Source organism: Aspergillus sydowii (genome assembly GCF_001890705.1).
Source record: "Aspergillus sydowii CBS 593.65 unplaced genomic scaffold ASPSYscaffold_4, whole genome shotgun sequence".
Lineage (NCBI taxonomy): Eukaryota > Fungi > Ascomycota > Eurotiomycetes > Eurotiales > Aspergillaceae > Aspergillus > Aspergillus sydowii.
In genome coordinates this window covers 121,376-143,583 of record NW_024467862.1, presented here as the reverse complement: position 1 = coordinate 143,583, position 22,208 = coordinate 121,376, and the positions used below count along the sequence as shown (strand labels likewise).

Below are 22,208 nucleotides of genomic sequence, written 5' to 3'. Positions count from 1 at the left end.
AACCAACCATCTCACCAGCCATCGTCATCCTTCATTCACGCTATACGTCCCCAGGTACACTTCCCTCCTCTGTTGATATTTTAAACGCCAAGCAGGCGTGTGTGCAGAGGAATTGTGTATTAANGCATATATCGCAATTGGTCTCAAAACATGGAGACTCATGGTACAAAGACGATTGTCTTCACCGAGGTCGACGAGCTCAATAACCCAACATCAACCTATATCTATTCCGAGCCCTCTCCAGGCCGTGCACCTCCTATTAGTAGTAAAGGAGGCCAAGCCATAGGCCGTGTAGATGTAGCAGTGAGTTCTGACAATCGCTTCGCTCGAGCACAACTAACGATGCATTAGCATACTTACTCTAGCTCAGCACCATGGTCTCTAGGTTCTATACAAAGTCTCCTGATAGACGTGTTTCTTCCAGCTGGTTATCCGCATAGTGTTAGCGATGATTATGTCCCGTGAGTTGACCCAAGCCTTCGGACTGTACAGATACTAATAGAGGTCAGATATCAAATATTCGTAAGTTGCGCACGCAACGCGCGATACAAATGCACCATGCTCATTTCGAGAAGGACTCTTTCCAGGCGTTCAGCAGTTCCATTGCGGGCTTATTAGCATCGCGAGCCGTCCTACAAGGTCCGGAACCCAAAAACCCATGCATAATGCCAAGCTAAACCATATAGGCGTGGGAGTCGGAAATGCCGATGCTTCTCCAACGTCTGCTCTCCTTCTTCACATCCTCCAAGATACATCTGGACGAGTCGCGACAATTCTCTTCGCGCACCGCGTCGGAACGGCCCTCGAGCCAGAATGTAAGATGTACCGCTTCGCAGCGGACATTTTCAACGATCTCGCCATGGTACTCGACTGCTTGTCGCCCATGATTCCGGCCGGGGTCAGTCGGGTAACCATTCTCAGTGCCGCCGGCGTGCTTCGTGCTCTCTGCGGCGTGGCCGGGGGAAGCTCGAAAGCAAGTCTGAGCGCTCATTTTGCGAAATGGGGGAACCTCGCCGAGGTCAATGCCGTGCGTTTTTTTTCCCTTCCGTTCAACTACGCTTTATTGAAGATGGGCTAGCTAATCTAATCTGCATACCCGGAATAGAAAGATTCATCCCAGGAAACGGTTATCTCTCTGATTGGGATGCTGGTCGGATCCCTAGTTGTCTCCCACATCACGGGCTTCGCAGCAACATGGATCACTCTCATTCTCCTTTTGACCCTTCATCTATGTCTTAACTATGCCGCCGTGCGCTCCGTCCAGATGACTACCCTAAATAGACAACGGGCCAATATCGTCTTCTCAACCCTCCTTTCCTCGGACCCGGACTTTCCCAGCCTCGCCTCAAACCAAGAACAACAGAGGCAAGAACAAAAACGCCAACAGAATGCAAAAGAAACGCAAAAAGTATCAATCCTAACCCCAGCGCAAGTCTCCAAACAAGAACGGATCTTCAACGCAGGCGGCGCGCTCAATTGGTACACCTCTAAATCAACAGGATCGCCAGAAACAGAAACAGAAACATTGGGTTCATGTCGGATTGGTGCTTCGCTCCGTCAATTCCTCTCACATACGTCGTCGTCAGCTACGACGACCATGCCCGGCTCCAATTCGCTCAAAACAACCCTCCCGCTCGGGGAAGTAACATCCCTGTGCTATGACGAGGACTACATCATCCTCCTGCATTTCCTCCCTCTCACGCACACTACCAATAAAAACTGTCCAAACAATAATAATAAAAAACACGCAGACGCAACAATCCTCCTCAAACCATCCAGCACGCCAAAGTCCCACTTGAAGGGGTGGATGCATGCGCTCCTCGCTGCACGACTCCTGGTGCACTCAGACGAAAATGGGCAAGGTGGAAGTGACAGTGACAGTGGCAGTGGCAGTGGCCATGACGAGACGGGGAGGGCGACGTTAGCGGCTCTCTCACGCACGCTGGGATACCTAAATGAGGGGCGTCGGTTCGAGAGGTATATTGATTCGCTGAGAGAGGGCGGGTGGGATGTTGATGGGGAGGGAGGTGGATCGGCGCTGGAGACGAGAGTTGGAGGGAGAGTTGTTGTTTCTTCTTCCTCTTCTTCATAGATAGTTTGGCTATATGGGACGGGTATCGTGGTGGGTTTAGAAAGGGGTGGGAAGGGCAAGACACGACATGGGAAAGTCGTTAGACTGGGACTAGATGACATGGGACTGCGGGAGCTATGAGGTTATACATATCGTCTCTAGTTAGGCATACTTACATACATGCATGCCATTTGGTAGTCTATGGTAGGTAGGCCTGGGCCCAATATTGCCAATACGTCAAGAAAAAGAGAGTTCAGAAGCTGGAAAATAATGCTTCAAGTGTTAATCACACATTGGGTATCTAGACTAGTATACTAAGTAAATGCTAATGCCAATGCCAATGTCGTGAAGACTGAAAACACACAGGAGAAGGGTGTATGCTAGTTATAGAAACAGGTGCAATAAATCAGGTCCCGCCAATTCATGATGCGAAGGCTGTCCAGCTTTTCGCATATGCGCATGATGCATCAAGTAGACAGTCGTAAGGAAATATTTTTGAAACACAAAAAAAAGGGAACGAACAACAAACGCCGAGCAGTAAACCTCCCTTTCCAGGTGGACCGTTCTATCTATTCTTTTGCAAAACCGAAGAATGCTCGCTCACTCGCTGTTGAAGATAACGCCAGATATGAAAATGCTTCCGTGTATGTAGTAAAAATGCCCGTGCATTACGCCGTCCATTCGTATCGGATTTTCAGAAATGATCCGATGGGGATCGTGGGGAAATTTGTGAGTAGAGGTTGGTGTGTGTACGACATTGGTCGTGACGTCGACGCGGTTTTTCTTTTTTCGTCTTTTCGATAACGTCAAATGATGTGAGGAACAAGCCATAGTCATTCGTCCGAAGGGAAACGCATGCTTTGGCTGCTGTTACCTCGCTTTTTGAACCCAAGCTTCAAGCCCATCTTCTTCCAAGGGTTGTCGACGCGGTTCTTGGGGCTGCTCGCCTGCATCCCGGGCTCACTAGATGGTGGGGTGGTTGGGGGAGTCATCGGCTCCCCGGTACTCGACTGAAGACTGCCAGAGTCATCTGTCAAGGTAGAATCGCCACTAGCAGTACTTGAAGGCTGGGCTGACGTTCGGTGCACGGACTTGCCACGAGAAGTGACTGCGTTGATGGAGAAATTAGAGCGAGATAGGTGGCCGCCCGCAGGCGGGCTCGAAGAAACCGGCGAGCCTAATTCTTTTGAGGCCCGGGGTGAAAGACGGCCACCCTTAGAGCGAACTCGCTTGACCGCGTGTTCATCCAGACTCGGATTGGAAACAATTGTTACATGGTTGTCGTCATGGGAGAACAATGGGTCTGCGAGGGGGAGCACCTGGTTCGACGATGAATGGGCGTTCAGAAAAGGCATGAAAATCGACTCCTCCATCAAATCATGAACAAGCTTAACGGCGGCGTCCAACATCGAAGGCGGGGGAGGGATGGCCTGGTTGGCGTGTCTGAGAAGGATATAATCACGGACCTCGCTGGAGACGTTGATCTCCCGCGGTGAACCAGGGACGATATAAGCAGATAGAAGTCGTTGCCAGAGCATACATAGATGGCGGGTCTCTGGGCAGTCGGTCGTGACTGGAAACTGTCCTAGTTGGCGGCTGACGCTGTCATAAGATTCCCGGTACCGCTTCGCATCCAGTGTGAATTCTAGAGTCTCCAGACAGTGGTTCTGCGAAAGATATGCCATGAAAGCGCTGAGGGTGTAAGGAGCGGGTGCCGTATTCGCGAGCACCTCATCGAGGGTCGGACGCATGGGACAGAAAGCGCCTTGAGGAACAGTCAGACTTAACGGACGTGAACCAGAAGGGTCCATGTCCTCGTCCGACTCAGAATCCGATGATGAGGATGTCGGGGAGAGTTCTGGTGTTGAGCTGGGAGTGTTGTGCCAAAAGAGTAGAGGAGGGTGAAGGGATTTCTTCTTCAGCATTTCGCTTAGCGGTCGTCCCCTCGTTTGTATATATCGTAAGAGTGAAATTATTGCACTCTTCCCCCTTCGTCGAGACAAGGGAGAGGGGGCCTGTCTCGCTGGGAGTGTTTGAAGAGGTAGCAAGAACCCGAGAGTTGTTTGGGTCGAATGCACGAAGCCGGGAGACAGTGGAAGGTGCGGATGGTGATGGGATGAGTGAGTTGGTGAAAGGTCTGCCTCGAGAGGGCTCAGTAATGAAAGAGTGGACAGACGGCGAGAGTGAGAGCTAGAGGAAACGGCGGGCGGTTAGTGAGGGAAAAGAGAGCGAGAGAGCGAGAGGTGGATCATTGGCGGGAGAAGCACATCCCAGAGTTGATCAGAAAGGTTAACTGGGAGGGCAGGGAAGAAGATAAGGGACAAAGAAGGTTATTAATGACGACAGGGACAAACAGAGGGGGGAGGAAAAGGGCATATAACGGAGAGAGGCAGCCAGACTGGAGACCGGAGACTGACTGGAGCGCGAGGGAGTGGGAACTTGGGAGCGAAATGAAGTGATGTGATGGACGCTGATCAGCCAACTTGCGCTGCGGCCCACTTGGGCTGGGGCTAGGCTAGGCAAGGCTAGAGAAGAAAAGAACCCTCCCAGAAGAGGGGAGCCGGCCAATCAGCAGCCGGCACGGTCGATCCTCTCTGAGCCAGAACCTCGACGGGTCTCCGCCTATCAGGCCGACGTCGGCACCCCACCCCGATAAGACGATTGGAACAGAGACGATGCCATGCGATGTCATTTGCAGAAAGCCTGGATTGATTCCTGAAGATCGTCCATCCAATTTTTGTTGGATATGATGATAACAGATGAAATGGAAAAAAAAAATGACAGAAGAAAAAAAGAAAAACACTCACTTACCAGGTGATGCAATGCGACCGCAAAATGCTGCAAGGAATGGTGACAGGAGCGGGCGGAATCTGTGATTCAGAGTGGACAAGGTGTGGAAATCGCTCAGGTTGAGTCGGAGGATGGTGGGAATTAAGTAGTCGTGATGGTAGACGCGCGGTGGACGAAACAAGTATTACTGGGCTCGCTATGAACTTTGTGTATCCAAAAATGACGCTGCGACGTTGAAGACTGAGGACGATAATATACAACCCGCCAGGAACAGGGACTCGTGCAGAATTTGTAGGGTCACAGCCAAGACAGAGCTCCAGAGTGGCAACAAGCTCCAGAATAAGAAATATAAAATCTTAAATAAAAGTAATATGGAAAATATGGTACCATGAAAATAAATCGGGATACAAGGCGTGTTATATACGGGCCGAGATCATCAAAGACTCGGAATCAGACACGGATACCTGAATGACTCAATTGCTTTCATTCAGCCTCTACAAGGCTTTTATCTCTTTATCTCGGGCTGCGGTTCTTTGAATAGGGCAGTGTCAGGATTGAAAAGATTATTGTCCTTTAGCTGCTGCAAGCCGTTGCGGTGGGACTGGCCGACGCCGAACTGCTGCGAGCCTGTGACCGGCAAAAAGCAATGATGTGCTTGAAGTCCCTGAAAAGGGCTGAAGGCAGAGGAAAAAGCAGAGAAGGCGCAGAAACGAGAGAAAGGGCAGCGCAGACTCCGGAGAACGCGCGCACGACGGCCTGACTGGGGGAGGGCCCCGCTGTGGTTGGCTGCGCGGTGCAGGATCTGCGGATCGCCAAGCCGGCGGTGCAGCATGAGGCAAGGAGCGAAGAATGGAAGATGCAGGAGTAGTCTCTCGGTGCGACAGTCCCGTCAAATCCAGCCTGATCAGACAACCAAGCTTCCCCCCACGACACCGAGGTGTCCCGAATGATTCCGTCGACAAAGAGCGTGCCCGCCAGGGTCGGACAGGCAACTGTCGCCCGTTGCACACGGGCATCTGGCATTTGTGCCGCAGCGGCCATCATACCGTGTGACTGGACAATCTGACGGTCTTACCCATCAGACTGCCCTCCTGCCTAATTGGACCCACACTATTCCAGAAGCGTCATGGTCTGTCCGATCCTGGCCTGATGCCAGGACAGGCGTTTGCTCTGGCGCCCAGCTCTCACCACTCACGCTGCTGGGATGCTGCCTGCGCTCTGATTGAAGCCGACCGGTCTGCAAGGGCCTGCACTCTGCAGGCATCGATCAGTCCAACAACAGATGTGTCACAGCTACGACCTTTAAATCGTCAGAATTTTTCAGATTTTTCATGATTTTATTTTATTTTATTTTATTTTGCGATCGCAAGGTCCCTTCAGACTTCAGAGTGGACTCAATCAGATGCGACGTGCGGAGTGGGGTCTTGCTGCTTTCGGATGGCATGCGGCGAATGGGACAAAAAAAAAAAAGGAAAAAGGAAAAGGGAAAAGAAGCAAGGCCAGGCTTCCATCTTCCAGAACCTGGCAGAACAGGCAAAGAATTCTCAAAGAAGGCGGCGGGCTGTCTTGAATGGCCCCAGGAATCCAAGATTCCAAGGAAAACCCTGATCGGGCTGGCGAATCAAGCATCGCAGTGGGGGGTCACTTTTGGCCCGCTCACCAACCAGTCAGCGTCCGCTGGCCACGGGGTCTGATCGAGGAGGTTTGCGTGGACGGACACTGCGGGGCCGTGGAAGGATTGCACCAGGCCAATGATCGTGCGGCCGATGGCGCCCAGCATCCCCACTGGGCCCACTTGCGACAAGTCTGTCTTCAACAACGTGATCTCCTTCCTCCTCCTTACTGCTCACGCGATTTTCTCCTTTCTTTATGAACCCGCTGGCAGTTGCTGCGTCCAAGCCTGTCCGAATCTGTCCACTCCTGCCGTCCGACGACGCCAGATTGCAGACCCAGCTGCGTGTTGACTACGCTGACATTGAGCGGACGGTCAATGGGCAAATATGCTTACGTACCCGTGGAGACCAGTGTCGCACAGCAGATGCCAGACGCTGCCAGGCAAAGGAAGGTGGATGAGTTAGCAGTCTGGAGACGGCTCACGGCGCACACTGGGCGTGTCACAGAAGCAGACTCGAGGTTCGTCGGACGCTCACAGGGCATATAATAATGCGGTGCATCGAGCAGCGCATACGTATCAGGATTCAGGAACAAGCTTCCAGCACATCATTTTATTCGCCCAGATCTTCAGCTTTTTCCGTCCGAGTCTATCTCGTCGTGCAGATCTTTCTCAACCTTGGGACTCTGGCACAAGTTGAACAACCATGACTCGCATAATCGCATGATCGCATGAATCGTAGCTGTAGTGGAATCAAGAAGGTTCTTCCGCCCCCTGTAGACTTCGAAGATCAAGGAAGGCCAAACTCAATGTTCAGACGAGGATCGGATTCTAGAACACTGCTAGAATTTTCTCGCCACATGTCGTGCTCGTCAATATGGAATCAGGCAACTGGGCACGCCTGTCAAAATCATCGATTAATCTCTTGTGTCCGTTGTTCAGCGGTGGCAATTTTGATCGTGTAACCTGTAACGTTACCCTATCGCATACCACGACGCCTTCATTCATGTCAACGCAGTCAGCCTTCTTAGCCGGGGTATTAAAGGAATCTCGCCTGAATTCTCCGAGACAGACAGGGGAGACTACCCGTGGAAGAGCCGAACTTGAACTTCTTGGAGACTTTGAAATTTTTTCCCTTACTTTGCCACAGCGGCTGAGGCGAGAATCACAGGAGCAAAGAATACGAACTCCTCAACGTTAACAGTTCTGCTGTCTCTCCAACTTCTTGTCCGCGAGGAAGTATTTTCCGTAGCCCCCGGAAAAAGCGAGCGAACTCCGGCCGCATATCTAACAACAATCCGGTTTCCTTGGATGGCTTCATCTGATCCACCGGCGAGGACTATATCCACAACTCTCGGTTGACAAGTGACAATCCTATCCAAGCTACGATTGAGCAAGTCGAATGATTCATGCAGAGGTCTCACCGGGTCACCGTCTCTCAGAACCAGGTTCCTTGAGTGATACCCACTGAAAAACTCGTCAGGCCTATTGCACGCCGATGTTATCCGCGGAAAACAACAGGGACTCAGTAACCATGGGATGCAATTCTAGACTTCTGTGGAGAACCCTCAAACTCCCAAGGTCATATGAATTATGAAACCACAGTTCTTGCCCCGCCAGTCGTATCTTTTATGTAACTTCTCCATCTTTTCGTTCTCGAATCTCGGCTCTGCTGGAACCGGTGTGAATCTGCGATCCACGGAGCTCGCCGATGCCCTCCCGAGATGTCGCCCGTCTTGGGCTGGGACTGGGACTGGGACTGGGACGAGAGGTTGCGCCAGGCGACGCGAGGCCGCCCACATTAACACTTGAAACGGACGCGGCTCGGAGATGAGACGACGATGATCTCATCGCCTCAACAATTGGATAGCGAAGATCTTGAAACTCTGCCTGAACCTCAACTCCTCAAGTCACGTAGTGGCGGCACAGCCCGACTGCTCACCCTCTTGGTCTCTCTTCGCTCCACGCACCGAACCTCGCACTCCTTTCCGACCGAACCTTGATCTGAAAAGAGACAAAGATCTCGCAGACTACTGGTGGCTAGGCAGCTTCTTCTCCACTCTTTTGCCGACCTGCATTCCCAACATTGGTCGTTGCAGCGCCAATCCAGCCAGGCTCGACTGCAGATGGACGCTGCTCGCCTGCGCCATGACGGTACTTGGCATGGAAGCTCGTATCATTGCGGAGGGGAAGGGTCGAGAAGCTAACTGCCGCGTTGCAGCGCTAGCTGCGAGATGTGTCAGAATTCTGATTCTGCGGGAGTCGGGACGCTTGCTGTTGATGCAAAACCGAAGAAGATGGACTCTGTTTGGATGGAGGGCCTCTCTCTTCCCTGTCGGCCCCCCGTCTATCCGAAACTGGGATCAAGGCCACCGGTCGTCGATCCAGGGTGGGAATGCCTGTACAGGGAAGGCTCGCTGCGAGTATCATGAGCTCACAAGCAAACACCTTTGAAGCATCTGATATGCAGATACGGAATCAGCAACTCGCCCATTGCATCACGCTATGACTCAAGGCTTTCCGCTGAAGCCTTTTGATCAGCTCAATCCTCCCAGGCTACTCGTCCATTCGATACATTAGCATCTCACCCAATGTCTCGGCGGAATCAGCTCCTTGCGCCCTTCCCCCTCCCCTCCGCATTCCCAGCTTCCCCAGATGATTCAACGGTTCAACCCCGAATTCCAAGTGCTCATTCTGCAACCCCCTAGCATTAGAAATAGAAACCCCGGAAGAGTAAGACCCCCCTTTGGGCAAGGTACAGACTCCATTGCCTGCCCATACCGTTTACCCCGCTCCCGTCCCCTTTCCACTCGCACCATCGAAGCTGCAGGCTGTAGTAAATCATCATATCACACTGCACCGGGATTTGAGTCAGGAAGACCGGTCGTCTCCCACACGACATCGATATGCGTCTTCAACCCCACTGTTCGGGTGCCGAGCAGCTTCTCCAACCAGCAGCCTCTGCAAATGCCTATCATGGTTAGCGGTCCAATGGGGCAACAGAGACATGAATGAATCGTGGCTGAATTCCAGCCAGATGCGCCCAGAGCAACTGCCTCGCTAGTTTGAATTCCTACTAAGTAAGATTTTCGCGGCTGTGGCTTTGCCGTTTCTTCGTCGTTGACGTTTGGTGGTGTCGACCCAGGGTCATGTGTCTGATTGTTCGTCATTCAAACTCCAAAAGCCTTCGATCCGTCAGCTTACGCCAACTACCAACTAGTTACTGACTAATTCCTTGATAACAATGGAAATGCCGCAATCATAGCGAGCCAAGCAATTCGTTTTGGCAATCGGGCAACCTCATGCCGTCATGCGGTCTCAACCCCCGAGACCAGGTGGCGCCGAAAGAAACACAGCCATCTGTTTGGACTTTGAACTTTGAGGGTTCTTTTCGGCCGGGGTGCTTGGTATGGCCCGGCAGAGTCGGCCCTCTCGATCTCGGATCCAGGGTACAGTAAAAAGCGACTGTCATTAACTACTTCACTACCTGGGATCTCTGAAGGCTTCGAGCGGGGAGCACTGCTTATTTGACACCGTTCCTGTGCGCAGCCCGTTGTAATACGTACTCTCGCTCTCATCACACTCTCGTCCAATTATTGGCTAACTGTCAGTTTTATATATTCTGCTCGTCTTTATCAGATCTGGGAATATACGCTTGCATCAATAAACCTCGTGGGATGAGCTTTATCCGGGCCATCTAGCACTCTCATTCAGGAGATGCAATGTAAAACACTTATGTGCTTTTAAGAATTAAGTAGTCAGAAACTGGTGAAGGTTTAAACGGTCAAAAGCTCCCATCTACTTGGTGCCATCCTGTACCTCGCTGGGTATATTATATATATCTGCAACACCGCCCAGGCAAGGCTGGTACGTATATATACATATGTATGTATGTATTCCACGGCAGCAAGAATGCTACCGATTTTATCGTCCATGATGCGGGTGACCAACAAATATATTAGCAGTGGTATGAGAATTTTTATTATCCAAAAAAACATTAACTGCAGTACTTCATATATGAGACAATGCAGATATGGTACCAGTGCATCTGAAACCATACATAAATGAACATTTGCACGCAAAACTATAAGTGCCAGAAGTCCAACTCTGGCGGAAACGTGTATGACTAGCATTAATTACTTGATACAGTGCCCTTCCCACCCCATATATATCGAACCAAGACTGCGGAACCCAACACCAACCAACCGACTCGCTGCGCGAGTCAGTATGCAAGCGTAAACAGTAGAGTAGATGCTAGTGTCAACTAGAATAACAGAGGCCTACTCAACACGAAGACGGGCGGAAAGCGCAGAGAAAGTCTGGTAGGTAAGTAAACTCTTTGAGATGCGCTCTTTGAATTTAACAAAACAGGCGATAACGAGATGTAGCAAAAAGTACAATAGCAAAGTTCAGAAACCAGGCAAGGCTGCGTAAATGGTACTGCTAGACAAACAAGAACAGAGCAGAAGCGAAGCGAAGAACCCTTTGCAAAACTCCTTGGTTGATGAGAACAATTCTGCAGGTATTGACAGTGCAGAGCAAAACATTTATATGCTAAAAATGCCACATAAATAGGCGGGCTACCCTGATAACGCACGAGCTTGTATCCATCGGATGCCAAAAACGCCTTCCTGCAATCATTAACCACACCACAACGACCGGTCAAATTTGCGGACATAACCGGACGCGCGATATCAAAGTGTCGCGCGAGAATTGTCAGGAACTCGTGCGGTGGTCATATACTCAGAAACAAGACGAGATCTAGAATTAAATGGCTCATGCCAGATATGCGGGACAAAGTAGTGCATGAATAGAGACAACCAAAAGGCGCAGAAACAAAAAGCTCAAATTCGCCGTTCCAAAGCCGTAGCACCATAACGAGTGTAGTGTAGGGGGAGCATAATGACGATAATATGAAGGTCAAGAAGGAGGGTCCGCTCCGAGAGGTCCAGCCCACGTCAGAATCAAAGGGGCCTTGATAAATAGGGTAACGAAACAAGGAGGGTGGAGCGGTTGCTCAACGAGCTTGTCGGTGAGAAACGTAAGAGAAGATATACCAGCCCCATTCCACATAGTGTCCATCTGCCACCAGGATCCGCGATAGTTTTCCCTATCCTCGGCTCGGCAAGAAAAAATTGGCGACAAGTCGAGCTATGACAGTATAGACCATGGCGCCCTCCAACCCTCCCTAAACAAGACAAGGAATGCAGGCCCGAAACCCAACATGACAAGGATATTATGTAGAATTACAAATTCGTACTCAGAACAGAAGTGTCAACCTTTCAACCTTCACTAGATGAGCAGGCGTGACACACTTGAGGGGAGTAGAACGATCACCTACCGCAGCATAACGCTTTCATCACCTTCTGAACAAAGGTGGGCTGCGGCTCATTGCTCGCCTGCTGGGCTCCCTGGGCTGGCTGAGGTTTCGACGGGTTCGCAGGGCTGCCGACTCGACCCGAGATATTGGCGTTTGAGTTTTGGAACTGCGCTACTGTCGACGCTGCTGGTGTCGCGTCGAACCCCCCGCTCTGGCGTTTCGGCGGGATGCCGCCTCGGACGTTTGGCTGCTCGCGCGTCTTCCCGACTCCGGGTTTCGCTGGAGACGGGGGCGGGGGCTGCGCGGCGTTTAAACGGTCTGCGGTCACGCCGGGCCTTTGGCTGTTGCGGATTTGCTGGCCATGGAGGTCCCTGGCAGAGGTAGGAAGGGCTGAGTTATGGAGGGCCTGTTGAGATGAATACGATTTGTACTCCCACCCTCTACCATTGTTCAATTTCATCCAGTCGTACTCGCCATCTTCGACTTCTCCAGCGTTCTTGAGTGCTTGGGTAAGCAGATCCCGCAGGTAGTCGTAGTCGGGTGTATCTTCGAAACCAAGGTTGCGGACATAACTCAGGTATTTGTTGAATTCTTCTAAACCCCATTAGCGTGTTTAAAGCTAGGTTAACCAATTGTAAGGACCCACCTGGAAATCCTTCGCAGAGCTCTTTGATCGCAGTAGTCTGCTTCTTCTCCCCGATCTTTTCGTACTTCTGCTTGTTGGTGGCAGCCTTCAGGCCCTGCCACGGTAGGCCACCTCGAAGGAAGTACATAAACACATGGCCCAAGGCCTCAAGGTCGTCTCGTCGTGACTGCTCGCGTCCCAGATGGGTGTTGATACTCATGTAGCGCGCTGTGCCGGACAGCGACTTCCGCTCACGGTAGGGGATATGTTGCTTCGTTTTGGGATCCCGATATTGCTTGGCCATTCCAAAGTCAACGACGTGAATTACATTAGCAGCCTTGGAGTTCGGGCGACCGATGAGGAAGTTGTCGGGCTTGATATCACGGTAGATCAGGTTCTTTTCGTGGATAGTTTGAACGCGGGAGAGCTATTAATGTTAGAATGAGGGATTCGGGAATAGAGATTAGGAACATAAACTCACCATCTGTTTGGCAACCATAACGACGGTCTTGACGGAGAATCGTCGATTGCAGTGGTCGAAGAGGTCCTCGAGACTAGGACCGAGCAAGTCGATCACTAGAATGTTATGCAGACCCTCCTGGCCAAAGTAGTAGACATTGGGGATGCCAGCTAGTCAAGTCAGTTACCTGAACTCCCATCGACTCGTAGATAGAGACTTACGGCATCCGACCAAGATCTTATAAGTCCGATATTCGTCTCGTAGCTGGGGAGCATCACTTTTCCGAGGTTCCTGGTATAATTAGCCACTGGGGCCCCTTATATCGAAAGCTGAACGGAAAAAACTCACAAATTTAATAGCAACTTGCTGGTTGTTCAAAAGATTTGTCCCCTCGAAAATCACACCAAAAGAACCCTCACCAATTTTCTTCCCTACTCTGTAGTGGACACCCACTACGTTGGACGATGAGGAAGCCATGTCTGCGCGAGCGATGCGAGCCGGAAGACCTTAACGACGGACGAACGTGCGGGAGACTCGACGGGCGGCAAACACGTGAAGGCTGGTTATTGTTAGAGAAGAAAACAAACCCGACGGCAGTGGCGATACGAATGGAAATATGGATCAGAGGTATGCCTTACAGTGACGTCCGAGATGTACTATGCTATACCATTCATGCAATAACCCAAAGTGTAGGCGATATAAGAGACGGACAGGGATTCGGCGACACCGAAAGCGAACAATGACCAGCAACGCGAGATATACTCGATAACAAAATCGAAGGGAAACAAAGCCGATGAAATGGGCGAGGACGGTGAAGCTAATCGAGGACTCTTTCGGGAGTCGGATCGAGGTCTCGATTCAGGGTGTGGTCGAGGTGTCCGATTGGCAATCCCCCAGGACGGAGACGATAAAGAGGAGTGACAAATTCTAAACAGAGGAAGCTCCTAGGAATCTGCACCAACTGCGCAGCAGTGGAAAACCGCAGCTAGCAGTGGTTGGATAGAGGCCGGAGGCGGATAAGGAGAGGAGAGGTATTTGTGAAGGGAAAAGAGAGGAGAGACAGAAGAGGGAGGTCGATGGAGATCGACGGAGGACGGTGAGTGGGTAGGGGGAGAGGAGACCTCAGACGACTGATGCAGGAAAAGGGAAACGAGGCGGAGAGACAAGAGAATCCGTGAGGGAGAGGCGAAAGGGCGAGAGGCGAGAGCGAGAGCAGGAGAGGAATGAGGACGACCGGGATGCTGCCGTGGACAGGCTGGTACGGGCGAGACACCAGTACCCGACCGGGTTGCGCTGCTTTGCCCTGGTTTTCTCGCGCCGTACGGTAACTTTGGTATTAGGTATCAATAAATTTGCCGTGCAGGGGTATTGCAGCTACAATATTAACTGTCTATGATTTATATTGCACGCCAGCGACCGTTGTCACTCTGACAATGGGAGCAGCCTTTGACCGCACCAGATTCTACAGCAGAGAGGAATGTGTTGGCAACCGCAGGGTCAAACAATTCGCCTCGTCGCCGGCAGTGCCCTGTCGGGGTTGAGCGAAAAGCGGACAAGCGGTGTTGGCTCGACCAGAAGCTTTTCTCCAATTAGCCCGGTTGACGACGATCTTGGCAATAAGCTCTCGGTTGTCAGGAATAATCGCTCTGCCTGGCGGATGATCAGTTCAAGCCATATTATTCTCCTGGAGTCCTCTCAGTGTCCTCCGTAAGGGATTGCTGGATTTGTGCTGTCCACGGGTTACTGTGGTGACTATCACAGGAGAGCCTTGCTGAATTGACTCAGATTGGAATGCGTCAATCTGCCAATTACGATCGGGACCAGACTCGGAAAACTCAGCAGCGCACCTGTGCAGCTTCGACCCTGTTTGACACCTGGGGACGAGTTTTTTTGCTTTTCTTAGCACGCTGCCCCTGACCACTGACCAGTGAGAGCTGCACACAAATGGCCAGATTCGCCGTGGAACGCCCGTTACCAAACGATACCGCTAGGGGTCGTAATTCCGTATTATTCTAGCGGTGGTTTAGTCCTTCCCTGGGAAGAAATGGTAACCCATTTACGGGCGACCGTCGTCTGGCATCATCGCCCGTTGTTGGGTCTCCATAGTTAATCTTGATTCCCGTCCCTGATGCCTTGATTGAATCATTGATCGCGGGTTGTCCTTCGCTATGTCATTGATCTTCCAGCAGCTTCAATATTCAGGTACATTGCGAAACTGACAGGCGTACCTGCTTCGATCCCCCCCGGTTGCATATAGACACATACATAGCACATCGCTCCCCTACGTCCGCTCCGCAGGGCTTTGGTTCTCCATCTGACACGTCCACAGGGACTGACCCACTGTTTGATGGTGCGCCCAATTGGGCTCTGGTTTTGGAGATTTTGACTTCTCTGAGTTTGAAACTGCCTTCTAACGGGTTGTGTATGGGGTACAGATATCAACTCGCGTTCCTCGCCTCCTGTTTATTGTTGCTGCTGTGGCTCCTTGTCCCTTGGACGCGTCGATGACTTGTTGCCATTGTTCAGACTACGTGGACACTGCTCACTGTCCAGATATATGGATTGGATGACCCCATCAACGGCCAACGGTGAACTCAATATGTGTAACAGGCTAAGAGCAGGTCCCTGCCAGGGGATTGATAAGCTTCAACACGCCTGGAGGCTCTAACGGCTGAATCTAGCGCAGCATGACCATAAAGAGCTGATAACATGCGCCTCGTGCATATATACGTACACTGTCATTTAGAAGTTACAACTCATCCTCCGGGACGTTTTCCGCTTCGCTCCCGAGCTCGTCGGCCACTATGTTCTCGTCGTCGGCATCTGCATCTTCTTGACCTTCGTCCTCGTCACCGTCTTCCTCACTACTAGAGCCACTTCCTTCGCTCTCGCCATCGCTGCCGGGGTCGTAATCCTCTTCATCCTCGTCTTCTTGGTCTTCTAGCTCGCGGTGTGCCTTTTGTAGTTCACTTTCCTCAGCGTCTTGCGCGTCAGCCTCGGCGTTTTCTTCCGTCTTCGCTCCGTTGATATTATAGCGTTTCGCGCGTCGAGCTTCCGCGAGACTGGCGTCTTGTAGGCCGTGTGTTTTAATGTAAGTATCAATGCCAGAGAAATCCGCCTGGTCGATCATGGAGAACTCAAATTCCTGCGTTTCCTCGCTGCCGATAGCGCGTGCCACGACATTCAGGTTGAACGTTCGTTGGAGGACAGAGGTATAAGAAATCGAATCAACGTTCTCGAATGCAAAGAAAAGCAACGGTTTCTTGAAACCGAAGAATATCCCCGTAGACAGGAGGAATAGATAACCTAGGCGAGAATGAAATCAGTTAGTGGCCTCATCAACAAATTGTGCAAGAACTTCGTACCATCCTTGCTACCACGGAATGCCTTGACATGGTAGGCCTTTTCTCCCTTCCGATGTGCCTCCGGTATCGCGCTGGCGAACTCCTGAGCATCCGGGCGCACAACTTGTATATGCGACAAATTATCATTTAGCACCTTGCGAACAAGTGCCTCAGCCGTCTCGCCTTCCCCATTCCCAATTTGCTGCCCCTGTCCCGAAAACGCAGATTTAGCAGGCCCATCGTTAACCGTCCACACGATTGTCTCGGGCGTAGATTCGCCTTCCGGAACGGGGTTTATTCCATCGGCGAACTGGGGAATAATGCAAAAGTTGAATTGTTTCTGGTTCTTTTCGGGAACGGGGAGGCACAAAACATGTTCTGCATAGCATTAGCAAATTTTAAACCCAGAGAAAAGAAACCTGAAGATTATCATACGAATTCTATCCAGCGGAATACCAAATTCCACCTCCTTGGACGTCTGGTTCCGAGCTCGCAGATACTTGTTCCCTGCCGTGAGCTCCAGCGTCAACTTTCTCCTCTGCGGAATCGCGAAAGATACATCCTGCATGTAGAACTGTAGAGCCTTGTGTGTTTTCAAATCGGCCAGCGATTGAGTGGCCCCAGTCCCAGCCCCAGAAGTACCATTCTCGATCTTCCGTTTTTTGGCGACCGGCCCGTCGTTGACCACTTCGATGGGTTGAACGGGGTTCGCACTTCTCGTCCGTAGGCTTGAGGTATACCGAGCGATATCTTCGAAAAGAGGGCCATGTTGAGGGGTTGAACCTGGAAAAGGACACAATTAGATCATGTTGCTGGGATACCTGTTTGAGAAGAAAGTTACGCACCGATCGCATCGTAAACTCGTTTCTTCAGCGCGGGTTCGGCCCCGAAGGCATCCTCAATTGCTGGAATTTGGATGTGTGTTTGCGCTGGGGCAATACTATGTGTCGGAGGTGCGGAGTTTATCGTGGCGAAAGCCATATTGATAATTGGCGCCCGGATGCAAGTTGAGCGCCTGTTGAGGTAGGATGGATAAAGATACGTATATCGTGTGGTGTAGTTATATACGATTGAAACAAGATTAATCAAAGAAAAAGAAAGGAAAAGGGATGCGGATGGATGAATGGATGAAGGAGGAAGGCAGCTCCAGCAAACACCTAGGGGCCTGCAAGTGTTCGGAGGATAACACTCGGTTATTCGCCCAAATAAATGGAGCCAGAGAGAGAGGTTAATACTCTATCTTTTGCCTGAGTTATTTGACCTGGAAAGCAGCCCGCACTCTATGCCCGGATGCTCGACATCGCCCAAGAAACTCTTGCCGCTTTAACACTCAGCCGTCTTCCCAGGCAGACACCTCTAATGGGGTCAACGACAGGCCATTTACTGGAAGGCCAAAGGCTAGCTCCAGGGCTGGTGAGTCCTGCAAGCTCTGGATGACTTAGTTAATTTACTCTTTTCTTATTCCGAGGTCTTCACCACTCTCCGTTCAAGGTCTCTATAGCATTAATGGCTAGAAAATCTTAGTATATTCAACATGAAAACCAAAGGTCCAGTTCTAAATCTATGTCAACAGTAAAATTAACAGATAAAATTCTATAGGTGTCATGCCTTGTGCCTTCTTTAGGACCAGCCTTGGCGGCATTGCTTGCACAGATACCGGGCAACAAAGCATGCTTGGAATCATAGCTGGAAGAGGCCAAAGGGATCTCTAGAAATAAGACAAGTAAGAACGTAGGCACTAGTACATGGGTACACACTGAGATGTTCAAAATCCGATGATAGAATACAACGAGGAAACCGAGGGGTATATGGTGATGGAGGCCATGTACTGGTCCCATTGATAAAGCGCAAAACAAGAGGCAGAAAAAATGTAAGTAAAGTAAATAATGAGAGACATGTATTACCAACGTTTTTAAAAAAGGCGCGCCCATTATCATTTGTGCAATTCATAAATGCAAGGAGGGTAAAGGAAAAGAAGAAGAAAAGGGGAAAAAAGGAAAACAGCCGCAAAGGGGTATATAGTGCAAACGAATGGCTAACAACACCGACAGAGTACTTGGGAAGCATGTGGCTTTATTTCGCGGTTGGAGTTTCGTCGGTGGGATTCAAGCTGCGTTTCCCGGACACCACTGATTTCGGAGATGCATTCATAGCAGTTTTGTCAGCATTACTTGACCCAACTATCGGGTCTAGCGACTTTGCTCTGAGTGAGGAGGAGCGCGGAGGTCGAAGAGGACTTGAGTCAAGTTCAGGAGCAGGCTCAAGAATAGGCTGGTTGCGTCCGGGTGGATTGTCGGAGTTTTGATGTTCTGAGCTAGTCATGCCAATCGGCGAAGCTGGCTCTTCCTCCGTTCCAGTAAAGGTATCTACTTCCTCGTATTCGTCCTCTGCGTCCTCTTCTTCTTCAATGATCTGGCTCTTCCGTGTCGCTGGTCGAGCAGCTTTAACGGGAGGTCCATCAACCATGGCTTCTCCATTTGGATATTCTGATGCACCCATTCCACCGGACGCCATCAAATTAGCCGTGTGCACCATTGGGCCCTTGAAGGTAGTCCTTTTCCGCCGTGCGAAAACAAGACTCGAGGACGGAGAATACAACATCGGTGCAGGGGCAGATTCGTTAAATGACGATTTAGCTATACTGTCAGAATCATCCGCATCCCTGAACCCATTATTGGGATTCCGAACCAGCCGGATGTTGGAAGGAAAGCGCGCGGATGCACCAGGTGTCGTAGGAAGCACCTTGACCGACGTGTGAGGAGACTTCGCAGCCCGAGCTGTTGGTGTTGATGCAGAGCCGATACTGTTGGAGGATATTGACGAAGCTTTCGAATGGGAGTGACCATGGTGGATGCTTCGAATGGACGAGACTGATGAAGATGTTGATTTGCGACCCCGTAAGCCAGCTGAGGATCGCCGATACGAGCCTCTCGGAGTGATCGGGGATGGGGATAATGAGTTCCGATGGCTCGCATGGCTGGTACTTAATGGCCGGGGTTGCCGAGGGTAAGAGTGACGACGATTGGGGTAAGATGCGCTACTTGGGGCCAAACTGCTTGCATTGGATGCACGTTTTATCTGGGTAGGAGTCGTGAGCTCATTTGGCTGGCTCGGAGTTGAAGTTGTCAAGGTCGTCTTCTTCGTCCCTTCCTGGCCCTTTGCAGGACTCAGCTTCTCGGAGAGAAACTTGCGTGATGATGTTCCACCCGATGACTTTGGATGGGGCGATTTAGCCCTTTTCGCAGATTCCACAAACCAATGCTTCAATGAAGCCAACTGACTGATAATGGGGTACTGGCGACGATTGGTGCGGCGCCTGAAAATTCCACCATGCTGTGCCAACTCCGGCTGAGATGCGCTGACATGCAATGCGCTTGGACGTGAACGCCTTCGATCTTTGGGTGGTGGCACTGGAGGGCGACGGCGGGTGGAGCTATTGGAGCGGATTGAGTCTTTGTCGGCTGGAGGAGGGGTTGGTGTGGCGAGCGGCGGAGTCTGTAGAGGTGGCTCTGGAAGCATTGGCAATTCAGGAACAGCAAGCTGCGAAGGCAAGCTTCGGCGATCCCTACGACCACGTTCATGAACCGGAACAGTTGAATGTCCCTCTTCGTCCACCTCAACTAGTGCAGCAGATATTTTTTCCAGGCGACTGCTCGCTGCACTTAGACGTCGGATATTCTTTGCTTCCGCATCTCGCTCTCTCCGTTTCCGTTCTCTCTTGGCTTCCTTCCGTTGCTCTTTCTCTATTAAAAGAGCCCACCAACCGGCTAGGGCATCACAGCGCTGAGCAAGGACACTATCCGTCACCTCGTCGACATTGATTCCTGCGCTTTTCATCCGCTGTAAGGTAGTCTTTTCCAAGGGCGTCGAAAATGGTGGTGGACGGGGAAGCTTCAATATTGCTAGCTGCTCTGGTGCATGCTCAGAAAGGAATGAATGTGCTAGAACATCGTTTAGACTCGGTCGAAGAAGAGGCCGTTTTGAAAGAAGTAAGTTGATGAGTGCCTTCGCATCGTCAGGAAACTTGTCATTGAAGGTCGGCTCCTCGCTCAGGATCCGCGACTTGGTAATCTGGTCGTCATCGTCATCGAAGGGAAGCTCTCCTCCAATAAGTGCGTAGAGTATAATGCCCAAGCTCCAAACATCCACCTTTTCCCCGGCGTATTTCTCAGCCTTTAGCATTTCAGGCGCACTGTAGCATACGGTACCGCAGAAAGTTTGAAGATAGCTCGCTTTGCCCTCATATTCCCTAGTGAAACCGAAATCACAGAGTTTCACATTTTCATGCTTGTCCAGTAGGATGTTCTCTAGCTTCAGATCTCGGTGAACGCACGACTTGCTATGGACGTAGGATACGGCTCCAACGAGTTGAGTGAAGATCTTTTTGACCTTGTCGATGGGTAGCGGGCCATTCTGTAGAAGGTAGTTGTACAGTTCGTCACCTAGTAGTATGTATTAGACGGTTCAACGACCGAGTCATCCAAATGCGGTCCCATACCTGGACAATATTCAAGAACCAGCCAAACAAGCTTTTCAGTCACGATCACCTCATAAAGTCGCGCAATATGAGGATGGAGAAATTGGCGATGGTGATGGATCTCTCGAGCTAGGTTTGTATCCTCCTTGTCCGACGACTTGAGCACGACCTACAACGTAATCAGCGAAGCCCTCGACAACTGATCGAAACCAACGCAATAGCGTACCTTCGAGTGGTTCGTAAGTTTATGCGAAGCAAGGTAAACTTTTCCGAAGGAGCCCTTTCCGATCAATCTGCCCAGTGTATAGTTCCCAACATGTCGGAGGTCTTTCGAGGAGAACTCTCTAAGTGGAGGAGAACGTGGTTAGTGGCAGTTTTGCGAAGGTGCGGTAGGAATAAATGTAGGTGAATCTTACTTTAGTAGTTCATTGTATGACTGGGCAAGCTTCTCCTTTTGTTTCTGGGCTTGAACCTCCGCTCTTGTTCTGGGAGGCGGCATGTGTCTCAAGGGAACCTCCGTCTACCCTGAGGAAGTCCGCGGAATGGGATATGCCTGTGACGTGTGAGAGTATTGGCTCACCGATCGATGCGAATAATTTAAGGTTGCCATTCAACTACGGAGAGGCGTAACCCAGATGAGAGAGTGTGTTTTGGTGGGCGAGATGTCCGAAGGGGCGGACGACGAGGTCAAACGGAGGCGAGGCCGGAAGGCGAGGGGCGATCAAACGGCAGAGAGCGGAAACAGAATGTGGAATTCTTATGAGCGGTTTGGACGAGGCCAAGGAGGTGATTTCCGTCGCGACTCGATCGAAGACAAATATGTGGCGGATAATGAGGTTGGGGGTCGCTGTCGGCCTAGGATGACTTTTTTTTGCGGAAGCCGGTGGAATGGAGAAACAGGCACAGGAACCAGCGCGGTGGCGGGACGGGGCGAAAAGCACGGGAAATGTTGCTGAATCTACCCAGCAAAGAGTATATTAAGAATTATACAGTCGAAGAAGGCCGACAGGAATCGAAAATAAGAAAAGATGGGCGCGTGAGGGAAGATTCAAGCTCCGTGTTATTGAGGGGAAGAATATGAAGAACGGACCTGACGATGGACGAGACGAGACGCTTACAAAACAGCAGCTAACGACGGCATCAAGCCATCAACAACTTGATTCCTACTTTAATTTAACCATCGTCTAGATTGGTGGAAAACGTGGGCCGTTTCTGTCATTGTCAAATTAAGATTACGATCTATGAGCGATGAGGAAATGGCTTGAATGCTCTTATCGGAGGTCGGCAACAGCGCAACCGGCTGATACTCCGTGCGCGAGGTCGAAATCGCATTTTAATTTACTATTGGGAGGTTCAGTAGTGCAATGAGAACAGCAGTAATAATGCCTGCCAACGAGAAAGGAGAGGAGTGCATTTTGTCCTCGAGGGTTGGACTTCTCGTCCGTCCCGTGGTGGATTCTCAACCCCTGAATCGAAGGTGTGCAAGTGCTTCAAATTTAGCAGCGGACG

The 22,208-nt window shown here is 50.9% G+C and overlaps 5 protein-coding genes across 5 annotated transcripts; 1 reads left to right on the top strand and 4 right to left on the bottom strand.

The window, feature by feature from the left end:
• Nucleotides 1–150: 150 nt before the first annotated feature.
• Nucleotides 151–2,092, top strand: ASPSYDRAFT_149187 (RUS1 family protein; the record flags this gene model as incomplete). The annotated part of the gene is made up of 6 exons (XM_040841880.1): nucleotides 151–303; nucleotides 352–461; nucleotides 510–522; nucleotides 576–639; nucleotides 687–1,027; nucleotides 1,106–2,092. The coding sequence occupies 6 exons, from the start codon at nucleotides 151–153 to the stop codon at nucleotides 2,090–2,092; spliced, it is 1,668 nt and encodes a 555-aa protein (XP_040703140.1).
• An 812-nt stretch (nucleotides 2,093–2,904) lies between these two features.
• ASPSYDRAFT_149222 (regulator of G-protein signaling domain-containing protein) lies at nucleotides 2,905–3,996 on the bottom strand (the record flags this gene model as incomplete). Its single annotated transcript, XM_040841883.1, has 1 exon — nucleotides 2,905–3,996. One exon carries the CDS (start codon nucleotides 3,994–3,996, stop codon nucleotides 2,905–2,907), a length of 1,092 nt encoding a protein of 363 aa, XP_040703139.1.
• Nucleotides 3,997–11,806: 7,810 nt separating this feature from the next.
• Nucleotides 11,807–13,355, bottom strand: ASPSYDRAFT_150511 (casein kinase I; the record flags this gene model as incomplete). The annotated part of the gene is made up of 5 exons (XM_040842008.1): nucleotides 11,807–12,387; nucleotides 12,440–12,845; nucleotides 12,900–13,048; nucleotides 13,100–13,169; nucleotides 13,227–13,355. The coding sequence occupies 5 exons, from the start codon at nucleotides 13,353–13,355 to the stop codon at nucleotides 11,807–11,809; spliced, it is 1,335 nt and encodes a 444-aa protein (XP_040703138.1).
• Nucleotides 13,356–15,627: 2,272 nt separating this feature from the next.
• rtt106 (putative negative regulator of DNA transposition (Rtt106)) lies at nucleotides 15,628–17,203 on the bottom strand (the record flags this gene model as incomplete). The annotated part of the gene is made up of 4 exons (XM_040849292.1): nucleotides 15,628–16,184; nucleotides 16,244–16,600; nucleotides 16,658–17,005; nucleotides 17,068–17,203. The coding sequence occupies 4 exons, from the start codon at nucleotides 17,201–17,203 to the stop codon at nucleotides 15,628–15,630; spliced, it is 1,398 nt and encodes a 465-aa protein (XP_040703137.1).
• A 1,092-nt stretch (nucleotides 17,204–18,295) lies between these two features.
• Nucleotides 18,296–21,198, bottom strand: ASPSYDRAFT_88258 (non-specific serine/threonine protein kinase; the record flags this gene model as incomplete). Its single annotated transcript, XM_040851988.1, has 4 exons — nucleotides 18,296–20,664; nucleotides 20,721–20,868; nucleotides 20,926–21,043; nucleotides 21,116–21,198. The coding sequence occupies 4 exons, from the start codon at nucleotides 21,196–21,198 to the stop codon at nucleotides 18,296–18,298; spliced, it is 2,718 nt and encodes a 905-aa protein (XP_040703136.1).
• Between the last annotated feature and the right edge of the window lie 1,010 nt (nucleotides 21,199–22,208).